General features: G+C 29.6%; 1 protein-coding gene across 1 annotated transcript; it reads left to right on the top strand.

Moving 5' to 3' along the window:
* The first annotated feature begins 10,242 nt into the window (after nucleotides 1-10,242).
* On the top strand, nucleotides 10,243-15,177 carry LOC143584687 (uncharacterized). Its single transcript, XM_077066688.1, has 15 exons — nucleotides 10,243-10,325; nucleotides 10,419-10,568; nucleotides 11,448-11,538; nucleotides 11,621-11,705; nucleotides 11,803-11,887; nucleotides 12,024-12,093; nucleotides 12,672-12,741; nucleotides 12,828-12,873; nucleotides 12,965-13,211; nucleotides 13,301-13,506; nucleotides 13,986-14,060; nucleotides 14,179-14,248; nucleotides 14,341-14,421; nucleotides 14,524-14,603; nucleotides 14,712-15,177. Exons 2-15 carry the CDS (start codon nucleotides 10,435-10,437, stop codon nucleotides 14,788-14,790), a joined length of 1,419 nt encoding a protein of 472 aa, XP_076922803.1. The 5' UTR covers nucleotides 10,243-10,325; nucleotides 10,419-10,434; the 3' UTR covers nucleotides 14,791-15,177.

Genomic DNA, 15,177 nt, shown 5'->3' with positions numbered 1-15,177 from the left:
GTCACTCTAATGATTCATTTTTATGGAATAACTGGATTCTAATTAAAACCAATTTGTCTCGGTCGTGTGTAGTTCATAATAGAATCAAACAATATAGTTCTTTAACTAAAGGTGGAGTCAATGTGGTATCAAAATTGTGTCCGATACGTGGCAAATATGAAGAAACTGAACAACATTTGTTGACAAATTGTGAAGTAGCAAAACTAGTTTGGTGACTTGGTCATAAATATATTGGTGTAAACTTTAATTGGCACACACTTCCTTAATTGCTAAAACCTTGCATGGTGTATCCATGTTCAATTTTCTTCAACTACATAGACAACATGAAAGTAATTCATGTTATTCACCAGATTACGCTATGGTGTTTTTGACGATCAAGAAACGAGTACGTTTAACAATGGCAAAACGATGTCCATACTCCATACAAGACCATAGAAGAAACAAATGTGTTAGAATTTTTATTGGTTTTTAATAGAAGGAACTTATCTAAGTTGGATCAGAACATACGATGTAATATTTTCTTATTTAATGGTAAAGGATCCAATTTACAAAGTTTATAAATCATACAAAGCGTAAGGATTTTAAACCTCACCAATTTTGCACGCTAGAAAAGACTTGAGGAAAAAAATGGTATAAGTACCATTTTTTACTTTTTCCAAGTTTCCCCATAGTTCATAACATTTTATATGACATTATTTTTTTTTAAATTGTACCATAAAATCTAGAATTTTGTTCTATGTAGTTGAGTACCCTATTGTTATACTAAAAAAAGTGACGCTTTTTTTTTCAAAAAACTCACATGTGCATTGCGTTTAACGTGCGTGACTATGTACATGCATAATTATAAAAATAAATCGCGTATTTTTTAATGTAAGCTTCATAATTATTTTTATAAATTGTGTAATTATGTGTGTATATAAAAAGGGGAAAGTTAACGTACAAATTAAAAGTGTAATTACACTAATTGAACACATTAATTTAACTATCCTTTGTCCCAAAAATATATGTTAACTTCTGATACGCTTTGTATGATAAGAGCTCTATGCATATTATAATAATAACATACGACTATATTTAATATCTTTAATGAATCATAATTTAAGTGGCTGACATTAAACTCCTTCAACTTTCATAGAAATATAGAATAAGTCATGGGGTCTCTTCAATCTCAGTTTGTCCCACATGGGACTCACAAATCTAATCTAAGCCTCTCCTAAAACCTATAAATATCTTAGCCACAAGAACACATAAAAGGGTCAATTATTGACCTCTTTCAACAGGACCACTTGAACCTCCGGGTCCCGGTTTGGCCCGATACTAACAACATTCGCTAAAAGTCTAAAATAGGTTTTTATAGTGAAAGAAATGTAAAACACATTTTATACTATAACATTTTTCAATTTGCATTAATTAGTAGGACCATTCAAACTTTCAAAGGGTTTACCCAAATCATTTACCTTTTAGGAAGAAACATGGATATGAGACCCTATATTCTAAAAAATAAAAAGGTTAGGTATAAATAAGGGTTTCAAGAGTCTGACCGTTTACTTTTTAATGTAGTATTCATCTCTTTTTCAGTATTCACTAGTTGCATATATTATACGTAACTTTAATATATGAATTCTAGAACGACTATACTTTCATTTAATAACACATTAAAGTATAACTTCGAGAGTTTATCAACCATTTAAACTTATGCAAATAATATTCACATTCACAAATTTCATGTAGAGAAAAATTAGTGGTTCCCATATATTTGTTTCCAGTCAATAGTATTGCCTTTTATTTTTATTTTTCTTAGTATTTGAGAAATTTCGGATAAATCATATATAAAATACAAATATCTCCTAGATTTCAGATGAATCACGCATCTGGTGTATATCTAGAAAATAGTAAACGTGTCAAGGGACCCGTGAAACCCTTTAACTCTCTAAAGTGAAATTTAAAGACCTTTAACACGACCCATATTATATGATGAGCCTAATTAAGAGTTTTACAAGTTAGGTAACCGGTTTTTAAAGATCCGGCACTTATCTTGCTCACCCATATTAATTAGCTATTAGAAAACGTTTGAGTCTTTCTTTTTCAATATGTTAAATTCTAAATTTTAATAAAGTTATTATACGAACCCTAAACTTTCACACTTTTTTTAATAAAAAAAATGATTTACGTACCTACTGTTTTTTTATTAAGCTACTTTACCTTTTTAACCATGTCCTAAATAGAGTTGTCAATTTAGTAATTTTTCTCTTTTTATAACAATCTTTTTTTAAAATCTTTTTTATATGTTATTTTTTAAAAATTCTTATTTAACTTATTATAATTGAAGCTAACTTTTAACTCTAGACATAAACTATTTAACCGTGTGGCTTGCTTATATTCACCATCATTTTGGTTATATTATACATAGTCTATATATATCTATCGTCATACATGTAACAAATACATCATCATAAGCACACGCCTACAACATGGTCGTAAAGCACAAATTCTATTACTAACTAGTAACATTCAAAATTTTGCAGTGTCTACTTGACATGTATGTTTAAGAAACACAAAAGGAAGTCAACAACGTAAACACTTAGAATTATAATTATATGATCTATCTATTCTAATAAAGTAAAATAATTGTAGATACGTGTCGCTTTGTGGTTAATCCTCACAATCTTTTTTCCTCTAAAACTAATATATGTCTTAGATTAATTATTCACTTTACTTTTACATTCCATTTATATTATATCTATAACATGATTAAATTATTCATTTTTCTTTAAATTATATTATATTATATCAATACACTTTTATAAAAATAAATATTTACATATTATACTACTATACATTGTTAAGAATATATTTTACAACATACTCGATGAAATCTAAAAATCAACAATAAACCATGTTTGTTAAATAACGAAAAGATATAAATTTAAATTCTATAATTAACATTATTGAAGATTGTAAATAAAAAAAAATTAAAAAATAAATTTAATATGATTTCATTTTATGAAGTAATTTTTTAATCATTAAATTATAAATATATGCTTAAAAGTTAAATTCATTTATCTATTGGTTATTTTATACATTGTCATATAAATTTATAAATATATGATTTAAATATATCCATATATTTTTACGGTTAATTTAATAAACTATACAAATATGTGTTAAATTGTAAGGATAATATATACCAATCACTTTCAAATATAATAAAGTTTATCATATTTAGTTTCTTGGGTTTTTTTTATCAATGATTGTTTTGGGGTTTTTTGAACTTAAATTTGATTGTTACGGGTTAAAAGTTGGTAAATAGATCGTTTGGTACAAATTAACTACATTATGCTCAAATTTGTTACAAGTAAAAAAGGGGTAATCTAAATATTTTTAAAATTTTGAGAATGCAAATAGGTTTATCGTCAAACTTGTTACGGGTATAAATTTTTGACTTGAAAATGTAAAACAAATGAAAACTAGAATTTAAAATGTGATTGGGTTTCGAATTTATTTTTAAGGACATTTTTAGAAATAGTCAAAACATTCAGGATTTTACACATTGAGTATTTTTCCCATTATTATTAAAATTCAAGAAAAAAATGAGAAATACTTGCGACATGCCACCTCCAGATCTATCAATGCTTATATTTTTTTTATCAAATTAGAAACGTGTGTCTCAGCATTGACTTTTCCTTAAATAGTGATCAGAATGTTGTATATGAAGCATGTCATACAAAATTATGCTTAAGTGAAGCAAAATATTCACAAAGTTGAACGAGTTAACATGCTATTTATTTTGTTGTCAATTGTCCAAATCGTGAAGCTCCCTCAAATTTATCAAAATATTTTTCATTATGTAGATCAAAACTATTATTATATGAGAAGTATTCTCTAAAATTAGTTCATAACCAAATTTCTTTCAATTATACATATATGATACCGAGAATGAAATTTTCAATAGATGAAGTGTTCTTAAGTATGTTTTTGCACGTGCGTTTTTTTTATTAAGTTCATTTTTTTTGAAAAAATCATTTTGTGATATAAATAAAATCAATTAAAGTATAATGATACAAGCATAGATGTAATACATTTTCCATATACATTATGTATTTTTTATTTGTAACTTTATTATTTAGATAATCATGTGCGCTACACGAGCTCTAAAGCTAGTTTTTATAATAAATATTGCAAACACGTCTATAGATTAAAAAAATAATAATGTTAAAAAAAACTATATATCTTTGTAAAATGTTTGGGTGCTTAGATAACCAAAGTGGCAAAGCATATGACATATGAGTGTACCAATGCACTACCTTTAATTTTGTAGGGTCATTTTGTCCTAGTGCGGCAAACGACCATCTTTCGGTTTCTATATAATTGTACTACCTTATTTTAGTCCATGTTGTGAATAATTGGTGGATTTTATATCCTCCACTTGTACGTGTAGTATAAATCAAAATCAACGATGAATCTTTATCTACCCAAAGTAGACTTTGTTTCTTTTTACAAATATCATTCAAATAGGACGGGATTTCGTATGGAATATGGCAAGTACACATTAATAAAGTTTAAGCATAATAATAATAATAATAATAATAATAATAATAAACTCATTTTCAAAATATATAATAATAAAATATCCGGATATATGTGAAATGGAGGTAATAAATACATTAAGCGGAGACATAAATAAATGGAATGAAGATATAAAACATGAAATATAGATGTGTAAAACATGAATAGTAGAATTAATATACGGTACCAAAAAGCAGGTAACCAATTTTCGGTGAATTTGGTTTTTGATTAATTTTGGTTTGATTTTAGTTAACAGTTTGGTTATTGTTCATCCCTAGTCGAAGCTGCATATGTTTGTAAATGGCATGTAGGGAGGCAAATAGAATGTACATATGTGCAAGTTGATCAAAATATCTTGAAGTTTGTAAAATTACGATTATAAAAAGCTATTTGAACAATTATATAGTAAAATATGAACGTGGCTACGACTATGAACATGAGAATTTTAATCTCTATGACGATGAACTTGAATTTTAATCTCTTACTAACGTTCTACAAATTAGGGGTAAAATACTCATTACCTGTTTTCTTTCTACAAATCTATGTCATTTATTCTTTAGATACAAATGGTCAAAAGCTTTCATTCCCACAAATACATAGAAGTAATTTCAACTAAAAAGTATAGCTTTTTAGAAAAATAATTCATATGACTGAAAGCATAAAAACATGATTAAAACACATGATAAAATAAAAAGAAAACATGATAAAAGAGAAAACGTGCAAGTAATGTTTTAGAGTATGTTTGGTATTGAGTTTAAAAAATGCTTATTGGTTTATTAGCTTTTTCAAAAAGTGATTTTAAAAAGTCAAGATTTGGGGCTTTTGGAAACTGCTTTTTAACTCTATCAAAAAGCTAAACTAAGAAAGATCTTTTTGATTGCCAAACACATTTTAACTTATTCGCTTTTTGAAAACACTAATAAACCAATAAGCATTTTTCAAAATCAAATCCCAAATATGCTCTTAATGTTTAACAAATGACACATACTTTTAGACTATTTAGTTGTAAATGTGTGTCATTTTGTTAACTTTTAACGTGAAATGTGATGTGTCATTATGATCTTTTAAAACAGGGGCGGATCTAGTATGTGACTTGCGGGTTCACGGAAATCCATTGAGTTTCGGTTTTTTAGTAGAATGCTTATATAAAAGACTTAAGTGAACCGACATATACAATCTTGAGTGAACCCACAAACAAAATGAATCATGGTCTAGTGGTTAAGACCTTGCATTTAAACTGAGAGAACCTGAGTTCAAATCCCTTTTAAAGCATGTTTTTTTTGTTTTTTCTTACTTAAAATGCTAAGCCACTCTACAGCACATGCTTGATCTAGCTTTTTGGTTAGTGTTTTTTTCTCTTTTAAAAAATTCACACTTATTGAAATTAGTTGTTGAAACAATGAAACCTATTCTCTATTATGAAAAAGTAGTCGAGTTCATGCATTCATGGATTCTCCAACGGAAGATGCTATGAGGTTCCGCAACAAGTGTTTAATGATGAGGGTAGATGTTTTCGTTCTAATTCGTTTGTTCCATATAGAATAGGTTAGGGTATATCGTAATTAGTAATTGTTTATGTTACCCATTGTTCATAGTTGTTGAGTCATTCTTCATGCAATGCTGATTATGATATAATAACATTATATTTTACAAAATTCACACTTATTGAAATTAGTTGTTGAAACAATGAAACCTATTATCTATTATGAAAAAGTAGTCGAGTTCATGGCATTCATGGATTCTCCAACGGAAGATGCTATGAGGTTCCTTAACAAGTGTTTAATGATGAGGGTAGAGGTTTTCGTTCTAATTCGTTCGTTCCATATAGAATAGGTTAGGGTATATCATAATTATTAATTGTTTATGTTAACTATTGTTCATAGTTGTCGAGTCATTCTTCATGCAATGCTGATTATGATATAATAACATTATATTTTACAAAATTCACACTTATTGAAATTAGTTGTTGAAACAATGAAACCTATTATCTATTATGAAAAAGTAGTCGAGTTCATGGCATTCATGGATTCTCCAACGGAAGATGCTATGAGGTTCCTTAACAAGTGTTTAATGATGAGGGTAGAGGTTTTCGTTCTAATTCGTTCGTTCCATATAGAATAGGTTAGGGTATATCATAATTATTAATTGTTTATGTTAACTATTGTTCATAGTTGTCGAGTCATTCTTCATGCAATGCTGATTATGATATAATAACATTATATTTTACAAAATTCACACTTATTGAAATTAGTTGTTGAAACAATGAAACCTATTCTCTATTATGAAAAAGTAGTCGAGTTCATGGCATTCATGGATTCTCCAACGGAAGATGCTATGAGGTTCCGCAACAAGTGTTTAATGATGAGGGTAGAGGTTTTTTCGTTCTAATTCGTTTGTTCCATATAGAATAGGTTAGGGTATATCGTAATTATTAATTGTTTATGTTACCCATTGTTCATAGTTGTCGAGTCCTTCTTCATGCAATGTTGATTATGATATAATAACATTATAAACCCACCAAAAATCTGCATTCATGTAGCAGCAATTGCAATTGTGTGCTAGTTTTCAAAAATCCTTGTTTGATAAATCTGCAAATTTAGTTGCTTGACTTAAAACTTAATTATCAACTTTGTATATATTTAACGTGATAATATAATCATTTCAATACTTCTTTCTAAATTGCCATGCGCTAAGTTTTGTTAAAACCCCATTCCGACCCGAAATAAATATATCATATTCTAAAATTACTTGTACCCGCTCAACCCATTTTTCCACCTATAATCACTTGTCTATGCTACATAGGGCCCAATCTTTGGATTACCTAACCTGAACAGTTTAACCGACCCGAAATTTTTTATGCTCGGTCTTTAAGAAAACTGTGAACCCACTAGAAAAAATTTCTAGATCCGTCACTGTTTTAAAAGTTACTTGATATAAATAACTTTCATTTTAAAAGGACATTCAGATGGTAAGTAGTATTCTCTTATCGAAATAACGAGGGTTTGAATTATTTAGCATGCATGCTAGTAATTTTAGCTAATAGAGTATATTAAGTGCCGGTACTAGAATTTTATAAATTAATAAAATGATTTTCTTGTTTGAAAGAATAGCAATTTTGTAAAATTATATTTATGAAAAATAAAAATAAAAAAATTGGTCAGATCTATATATCTCTTGGTTTCTATTTTATGCATCCAAAATACTCCGTATAAGGATAAGCAGATAAGCTCACAAATTATAGTCCCAAAATAAGTTAAATACATTAATATACTTTTCTAAAACAACAATAAATATCTCTCTTTTTATAATAGATAGAAGGAATATTGTGTGCTGTTTCTAGAACTCCAGTTTACTGACAAATAATAGGTTTAAAAATTTAATTATGTAGAATTTTCCACTTTGATTCCAACATTTTCTATTACAATTAAAAATCAAATATAAATTGGATGGTTATGAAAAGAGTGGTACATTTTCACACATTATTTTAAAGGGACAATTTCCAAAATGATCCAAAATAGGAAAGAGAAAAAAAAAAGATCCTAAATGGGTCCACATTCCCAAAGTAACCCATGGAATATGTACTGGTCGGATGCTTTGGGAAAATAAAAGACGAGATTTGTAATCCAATCAAAAGTAGACACGTGTAAAGGTTCTTACACACCAGACGAGATTTTCAAAAATCTCGTCTGTTCCGACCAGATTTTTAACTAAATCCATTTTTTAGAAAACAGTCCACCAAGACTGTTTAATAATGTTTATTCTCTGGTTAGTCCATATTTTTTTTCTTGAGATTTGAGCTTTTTAAATTTCGTCTTGGTAGACGCATTTACATTTAATTTGCACCAAAGAGTTCATATTCTCAAGTTTTCTTATCTTTTAAGTTCAAATCTCATAACATTATTCCTATATCTTCTTGTTTATCTTGTATACAATCCATCATCATTAACATTCCATTCCAAATGAAGTATAAGAGAGGAGATCAAGTCGAGATTAACTTATATGATAATCGTGAAATGTGTGTTACCTTAAACCGAACTTCAAGTAAACCCAACAACTTTGAATGGTTGATGTTTGAATCAAGATTCACACCTCCCCGTTTACAGTTTGTTGGAACGTATTCACAACTTCCATCATCATTGTTTTGCCATATACCACCATAACACATTACAATATTATCAAATTCCATGAAACCTAATTGAAGACTAACAAGATAAATACAGAAGTTTGAAGATAAATTCGAAGTACATGAAGAATATGGAAGAACATTAAGAACAAGGAAGAAGATCCATACTTATTTATATATTAATATTTTAATTTATAAAAGTGGGGTCACATAAAACTTAATTAAAAATATAGTCGGAGTAGACGGAATAATCATAAATATTGTCGGTCAAGACGGAATACTAATAATCCTATCGGTCGAGACGATATTAAAACTCTTAAAACTTATAAAAAGAAAACTTGAGAATATGAACTCTTTGTACAAATTAAATGTAAATACATCTACCAAGACGAAATTTAAAAAACTCAAATCTCAAGAAAAATAAAATATGGACTGACCAAAGAAGAAACATTATTAAACAGTCTTGGTGGACTGTTTTCTAAAAAGTGGATTTAGTTAAAAATCTGGTCGGAACAGACGAGATTTTTGAAAATCTCGTCTGGTGTGTAAGAACCTTTACATGAGTCTACTTTTGATTGGATTATAAATCTCGTCTTTTATTTTCCCAAAGCGTCTGGTCAGTACATATTCCATGAGTTACTTTGAGAATGTGGACCTATTTAGGATCATTTTTTTTTCTCTTTCATATTTTGGATTATTTTGGAAATTATCCCTATTTTAAATGGTTGTCGTTGATAATAAGTAGCAAAACCATAAATAATATAATATAAAAGCTTAAAAATGATTGAAAATGCAGGAAAGAAATCAAACACATGTATTTATGCAATTTTTTAATTTAAGCACGACTAATTACTTTTTAAAAACTCAAATGATGTTTATCTACATAACTATCTTTTTAAAAAGTTAAAAAGAATTAAATTTTTATTATCTTTGATTCATTGTATAATATATATTACTTATAAATAAGGTTGTACAAATTAAATTAACTTCTAACTGTGAGAATCAAGTAATGTAATAGTTGACACGCTGATTTAATGTGTATTTGATCCAAACCCAGTATTACTATACCAAGTATAACAAAAACAAACTATATGACTATAATAACACGTCTAACTATTACAACGGTGCATCAAAAACCGTATTTCTTTTAACTTTAACCGACACGTATGAGCTCATTCCAAAATTCACATGTTACATCATGTTTATTTCTAGTTTTCTATGGAAAATAAATAAAATAATAATAATAAATCAATTCGTAAAATATCCCAACCATCATTCCAATTACAATTTACAAGTCAATCAATATATCATATATAAAAGAAAAGAAAATAATAAAAATAAAAAAACAATGGGCGTTACGTAGCGGTGGCGTGAAAGGCAGGTTCCATCGTACTAAATATAATAATATAACCATAACATAATAATAAAATATAAAATTACAATAAGATAGATAATTTGCACAAACAAATAATAATAATGATAATAAAGTTTTGTTTATTGTTTATATTATTAATCAGTCAAGATTCAATTTTTATTACTCTTGAGTTTTGATTTCTGGTTTCCATCATTCAAACCCATTAAAGCATTCAATTACAAGAATCCGAAACCTTTGAATTCAATTCAATTGAATCTGTTTGTTTGTTTGTCTGTTCTACTACATCATCATCAATCAGTCCAGTCTTCAATTATTATTATTATTATTATTATTATTATTATTATTGTCACTTAGGGTTTCATTGAGCCGTATGATTGTAAAGAAAGATATGAGCTGGCGGAGAGTAGCTAATTCTTTACAGGAGTTTACTGCTCATACTGCACTCTTCTGCTTCACGCTGCTGCTCGTTCTCAAGCTTGATCATCAAGTTTTCTTCTCCTGGTGGTTCGTGCTGTTAACTGCTTCAATTTTGGGTTTTAGGGTTTGGTTGATTTGAATTGGGTTTTTTTATTAAACTAATTTAATGGAATTGAAACCTGGGTTTTGATTTTTAGACTAATTTATGCTTTATTTGATGGAACTGAAACCTGGGTTTTGATTTTTAGGATAAGTTTTGGTGTATTTGATGGAATTGAAATCTGGGTTTTGATTTTTAGACTAAGTTTTGATGTATTTGATGGAATTAAAATCTGGGTTTTGATTTTTAGACTAAGTTTTGTTGTATTTAATGGAGGAAGTGAAGAATTAGGTGACTGCTTATGAAACTTGGATAATTTTGTTTGATTTTTTGTAGTTTTCCTTCACGGGTAGTTTTGATGTTTTTTTTTTTGGATGATGTAAGTAAAACCTTGGGATTTGATTTTTACACTAATATTTGTTGTATTTAATGGAGGAATTGAAGGATTAAAGTGATTGTTTATGAAATTTGGATAATTTTGTTTAAATTTTTGTAGTTATTTATATATATTAAACCTAGGTAAATTTTGTTATGTCTAATGAAGGAATTGAAGAATTAAAGTGATTATTTATGAAATTTGGACAATTTTGTTTGAAATTATGTGGTTTTGATTAACTGGTAAGTTGATTTTAGATGTGCATTTAAAAACATGGTAATAGTATAATTAGTGAGATATTTATTTAGTTGAGATTATGATTAATTAGAGAAGCCATCTCTAAATGGTAAGTTTACTCTAGATGGACATGCAAACAGTTAACAAAGTGGATAGTTTGCTCTAGATGGACACGCGAACATTAAATATTTGATATTTAGCTTCTTCTAGATGAAATTTCTTAAATTGGAGTTGTTCTTGATTTATTATGCAGGGTAGTTTTCTTCCCGCTTTTCCTATTTCACGCTGTCGTTGCACGAGGAAGGTTCTCACTACCTGCGCCATCGGTTCCCCATGGTCGTGAGGTATAATATATTTGTTTTACTAATATTTTGTTAATGTACATAGTATGCATTATGGAATTTGGTTTTCTTTATCTTTGTGCAGTGGGCACCATGCCATGCAGTTGTTGCTACGCCTTTGCTTGTTGCATTTGAGCTTCTTCTTTGTATCTTCCTGGAGAATCGCTATGGTTCGATAACGTATTATGCATTTGTATTCTGTTTTCTTTATGTTAATTGTGTTAACTCTAGGTTCTAACTTTGTATTCGTTTATTTAATTTGTGCAGTTTCTAAGCCTCCGCCTGTAAGCTTGCAGATTGTTTTCCTTCCTCTTTTGGCATTTGAAGTAGCCATTCTTGTTGACAATTTCAGGTGATTTGTTATTGAGTTTGTGAGCACACGTTTCTTTGTAGTTGATTTACATGTTCTTTCAGTTAGTATTAACATGGCCATTTATGCTAGTTTTTTATGCATAAACCGATAATGACTAGTAATTTGTCATATACAGAATGTGCAAGGGTTTATTACCAGGAGATGATGAAAGTGTGAGTGATGAGGCTATATGGGAGACACTTCCTGTAAGTTCAGTTGATAAAAAAATCATCTTTTTTAAATGCTTTCTAAATTATATATATATATATATATATATATATCATCATCATCATCATCATCGTACTCAGTATATCCCACCAATAGCAAAGCTATGGTAGGGTCTGAGGAGGGTAAGATGTAGGCAGCCTTACCTCTACCCCATAGGGATAGAGAGGCTGCTTCCGGTGAGACCCCCGGCTCGATAGTAGTTTTGCATCAAGCCTTGGACATAAGGCACATAGCACTCAATCATCGGGACACCGGCTGATCGGTGCATGTACCCTTATCTTTCAGCTATCAACGCCACTACATGATGCCTGATTAACCGTCCGTCACTTTTAACGTTATTTTCACGAGATTAGTAAAATAACGTCAAAATTAGTGCAATTTCACTTTTGCCCACCCGAGGGTTCACACATATATACATCATATGTGCGCACCGCAAGCAGGGCTAATATATATATATATATATATATATATATTATATATTATTTCACATGAATGTATTTCTTGACATGAAAACAATTACTATGAAGTATAAACTGGTAATTATGTTCTATTTCAGCATTTTTGGGTTGCTATCTCCATGGTTTTCTTCATTGCTGCTACCGTGTTCACCCTTCTTAAATTATCTGGTAATATTCTTCCCAAAATGCTAATTCATAATAATAGTTGGTGACTCCTTAAATTGAGGAATAATATTTTTTCTACATTCTTGTAGGTTTTGTAGACGCTTTAGGTTGGTGGGATCTGCTCATAAATTTTGGGTACGCTTTCGTTAACATTTACACATTTTAACAAATCTTTATACAATACAACTTAACATTTCTAATTTTGGTATGGTTATGTGTTTCTCAGAATCGCAGAATGCTTTTCCTTTCTAGTTTGTACAAAGTGGTCTAATCCAGTGATTCATAGAAACATACAAACATCTGAAGCCAGCTCATCATCTACAGCTATTAGATACCTTGATTGGAATAGTGGGTTAGTGGTTTCATCAGATGATTCGTCTGAAGATACCATGTGTAGTTTGCAAGACATTGGTGGTCACATAATTAAAATTCCCATTATTGCTTTCCAAATTCTTCTTTGTATGTGGTTAGAGGTAAATTATGTCACATTTCAATTATATGATCTTTGAACAGTTTTTAAATTATTTCACCTTTTATAATATTTTTTTCTTTTGTGTTTCAGGGTAAACCTTCGGGTGCTGAATCTATCCCGCTTCCAGTTATATTTTCTCCTTTATTTATACTGCAAGGAGTGGGAGTTTTACTTTCTGGATCAAGATTGGTGGAAAAAATTATTGTCATATTGCGTACGGGAACCGGTACTGGAAGATATTACACCTATTTTGCTTGGGCTCGCGAGTTTTTTGGGTTTTTACACCGTGGATCCAGGTATATTGATGTGTGGATTGGGTAACGGGTTAAAACTTATTGTGTTCAAAATGGCTATATTTTTTGTTAAAGTTAGCCAAAGCATTTATTGTCCCAAAATCTTGCACTTTTTGTAATATATTAACGTGTCAAATATGATTCTGAAAAAAATGTATGATTACCGCAATAATATAATGTAACTTTAGGGCCTACGTGTAATTCAACACGTTGACTCATTTGACTGGTTTCCTTTAAGCATTTTCTGATTTTATTTTCTTCTTTAAATCTTTTGTTGAGAGAGAAAAATATAACCTAAATCGAGCTATTCGCACGTAAGGGTTGGGTTAAGTTAGGATTGATCTCCAAGTTATTTGTTGTCCAAAATCTTTATGTTGTTACAAATTATGTTTGCTAAATATGAATACAAAACTAATATTACCTCAACAGTAACTTATAATTTAATTATGAACCATGTGTTTTTACTCTAATGACACATGCAGACTGCTTGGTTGGTGGTCAATTGATGAAGGAAGCCGAGAGAAACAGGCACGGCTTTACCATGATGTCGGTTCAGGGTATGTGATTTTGAACTTTGCAGTGACATTTCTAATTCGTATGTTTTTATCTTTAAAACTTAAAAGCCAAATGCTTCTTATTTGGCATCACTTAAAATATATATGTATGTTTTTGCAGTTATAATACCTTTTGTGGTTATCCACCTGAAATAGTAAAGAAAATGCCAAAGAAGGATCTTGCTGAGGAGGTAAACACAACTATATTATTCTATCTTTGCATACCCACAATTTGTTCTATAATTATTACCATAAGTTTACATATTTTATATCATCTTTTCAGGTTTGGAGACTTCAAGCAGCTCTCGGTGAGCAGACAGAAATCACAAAGTTTAGCCAACAGGAGTATGAAAGACTTCAAAATGTAAAATTCTAACCTAAATCTTGATGTATTCATAATTTTTGTATTATTACCAATTTTTGGGATGATGTATTCATGGTTTTTCTTTTAACAAATTGCTGTCAGGAAAAAGTATTGTGTCGGGTTTGCTTTGAAGGAGACATAAGCACAGTGCTTCTGCCATGTAGGCATCGTGTTCTTTGCAGGTACTTGTATCCTTCCTTTAAATCAAAGGCGATAAACTGAGTACCTTTTTTGTCTGAATTATATTTTCTCTAACATTGTTGGTATCATATTTTCTTTGTAATCTGCAGTTGCTGCTGTGAAAAGTGTAAGAAGTGCCCTATATGTCGTGTTAGTATCGAGGAGCGATTACCTGTATATGATGTATAGCTTCAAGTTTAGTTTCGGTCCAGCGAAGATCCGTGAGAGTTCATGACCACATCATGGAATCATTAGCTTGGCTCGAGCTTTTCTGAAAAAAAAAAAATTTTAAGATACAAAAACAAAAAGGAAAAAAAAATGGTTGCAGTTTCATGTTATGATACAATGTTCAGTTGATTTTTGATTGGTTTGTTTGTTTGTTTGTTTTTTTTGGGTTTGCTTTTTGGTTGGTAGGATGTAAATATATGGAATATTACTAGTACTACATCTGACAACTCATTTTAAGAAGTTGGTCATGGCTGTATATCTTGGTTTGACTGGAGTGTATGTCAAGTACAATCAGTGTTAACTTGGTGCAACAACTTAATCTGTAAATCACATTCCGAGTTTCTTCCA

The sequence above is a fragment of the Bidens hawaiensis genome, unplaced genomic scaffold (assembly GCF_021521415.1).
Source record: "Bidens hawaiensis isolate Kalapana, Puna unplaced genomic scaffold, B.hawaiensis_p1.1 tig00001521_1, whole genome shotgun sequence".
In the NCBI taxonomy this organism is placed as follows: Eukaryota; Viridiplantae; Streptophyta; class Magnoliopsida; order Asterales; family Asteraceae; genus Bidens; species Bidens hawaiensis.
Note: the sequence above shows the minus strand (reverse complement) of the source record. Positions and strands in the feature narration are given on the sequence as shown.